This window comes from Solea senegalensis, unplaced genomic scaffold (genome assembly GCF_019176455.1).
Source record: "Solea senegalensis isolate Sse05_10M unplaced genomic scaffold, IFAPA_SoseM_1 scf7180000017707, whole genome shotgun sequence".
NCBI classification, from domain to species: domain Eukaryota; kingdom Metazoa; phylum Chordata; class Actinopteri; order Pleuronectiformes; family Soleidae; genus Solea; species Solea senegalensis.
This window is the reverse complement of record NW_025322502.1, coordinates 81,463-83,011: the sequence shown is the minus strand read 5'-3', so window position 1 is coordinate 83,011 and position 1,549 is coordinate 81,463. Positions and strand designations below refer to the sequence as shown.

General features: G+C 49.9%; 1 protein-coding gene across 3 annotated transcripts in view; it reads right to left on the bottom strand.

Moving 5' to 3' along the window:
* Nucleotides 1–766: 766 nt before the first annotated feature.
* The window catches only part of LOC122764848 (serine/arginine repetitive matrix protein 2-like), a 6,475-nt gene continuing 5,692 nt past the window's right edge, over nucleotides 767–1,549 (bottom strand). For all 3 annotated transcript variants that reach the window (XM_044018807.1, XM_044018806.1, XM_044018809.1), the window contains exon 7: nucleotides 767–1,549. This exon is cut by the window's right edge and continues 182 nt beyond it. In XM_044018807.1, coding sequence (XP_043874742.1) covers nucleotides 962–1,549 — 588 coding nt within the window. In that variant the 3' untranslated portion in view covers nucleotides 767–961.

Sequence of the window (1,549 nt, the reverse complement as noted above, 5' to 3'; positions counted from 1 at the left end):
CTCAACACAACTCAACACAACTCAACACAACACGACACAACACAACACAACAGAATTGTGTGTGTGTGTTGACCTGCTGACCTTCTCCCTGCTCCTCCACGTCGTTCGTCTCCTTCTTTGTCTTCTTCTTCTTGCTCTTGACGGTTGGCATGGTAACGTCTCTGCTGGATCAGACAGACCATAATATAGGTCAGTGTTTAACCAGGTGGCAAACACACAATGGATTAAAGTGAGTGAGTTTGATGACAGGTGATGTTAAAGGGAGAGTTTGTGTTTTTATACCTGATCAAATCGACCTCACTCTCCCACACACACACACACACACACACACTCACACACACACACACACACACACACACACACACACATCACCTGTGTGTGTCTCTTCTTCTTCTCTCTGTAATTTCTGGTTAATCCTAGTTCGATGACTTAAAGTTAAAACTTTTCACCTGAAACTCAAACAGAAGAGTGAGTGTGAAACACACACACACACACACACACACACATACACACACACACTCAGCTTCATCATCTTCATCATCGGCAGAAGATTTAAGTGGACTGATCCTGACAGCTGCTCTGTGATTGGTCCCTCAACTGTGATGTCACCAGTAATCCCTCAGTCAGATGGTCTGAGATCAGATTATCTCTCACACACACACACACACACACACACACAATTCCTGTGGTATTGCGCCCCCTTCAGCAGGTCAACATTACTGACACTAACAACAACAAACAAAAAAACAAACAGTGAAGCAGTGAATGATGACATGGTGAATGTCTGTTATTCTGTTGTTTCCATGGTTACTGCAACACAACTGCAACCAAACATCAACAAATATTTGTCTGGACAGTTTTTTTCTTGGCTGTGGATTAAAGTTCTGACCACGCCCACACAGGTGCTGCTAACCCACGCCCACTGTGTCAATCATCTGAGAGGCGGGGCCTCACTGCCAGTTTACGTCCTCATCTTCCTCGTCTTCCTCGTCTTGGACCTCAGACAGCCCGTGTCGTGATCGTCCTGCTCTTCATCCAGAGAAATCCTAGCAACCGACCCGTTGAGCCTCATCTGTGCGTTTCTACCACTCGGCCTGTGGGGGGCGCTAACCGCCACCAGAGAACCCTCTGCACAGGAAGTGACAGATGAGGATGAAGACGAGGAGGATTGAGAAGAAGACGAGGAAGAAGAAGAAGAAGATGATGATGATGATGAGGGGCGGTGCCGTGGATCAGGCGTGGGAGGTTTTGGAGACACTGAGGAGACTCGTGGTGGAGGTGACGAAAGTCTGCCGGCCGTGACATGTCCCTGCAGTTTGTCCAGCACGTCCGTCAGAAGGTCGAGAGCCTGGACGCTGTCCTCCACGCTGTGAGACGTCTGGACCGTGGGCCTGAGCTCGTCCACACGGCTCTGCTCCACCAGCTCCTCAGGCTCAGGACGCCGCCGGGGTCTCGGTTGTCGATGTTGGGTTCGTATCAGTTTTACAGTGCGAGGAGCAGGAGGAGGAGCAGGAGGAGGAGCAGGAGGAGGAGCAGTGTCAGGGTCTGT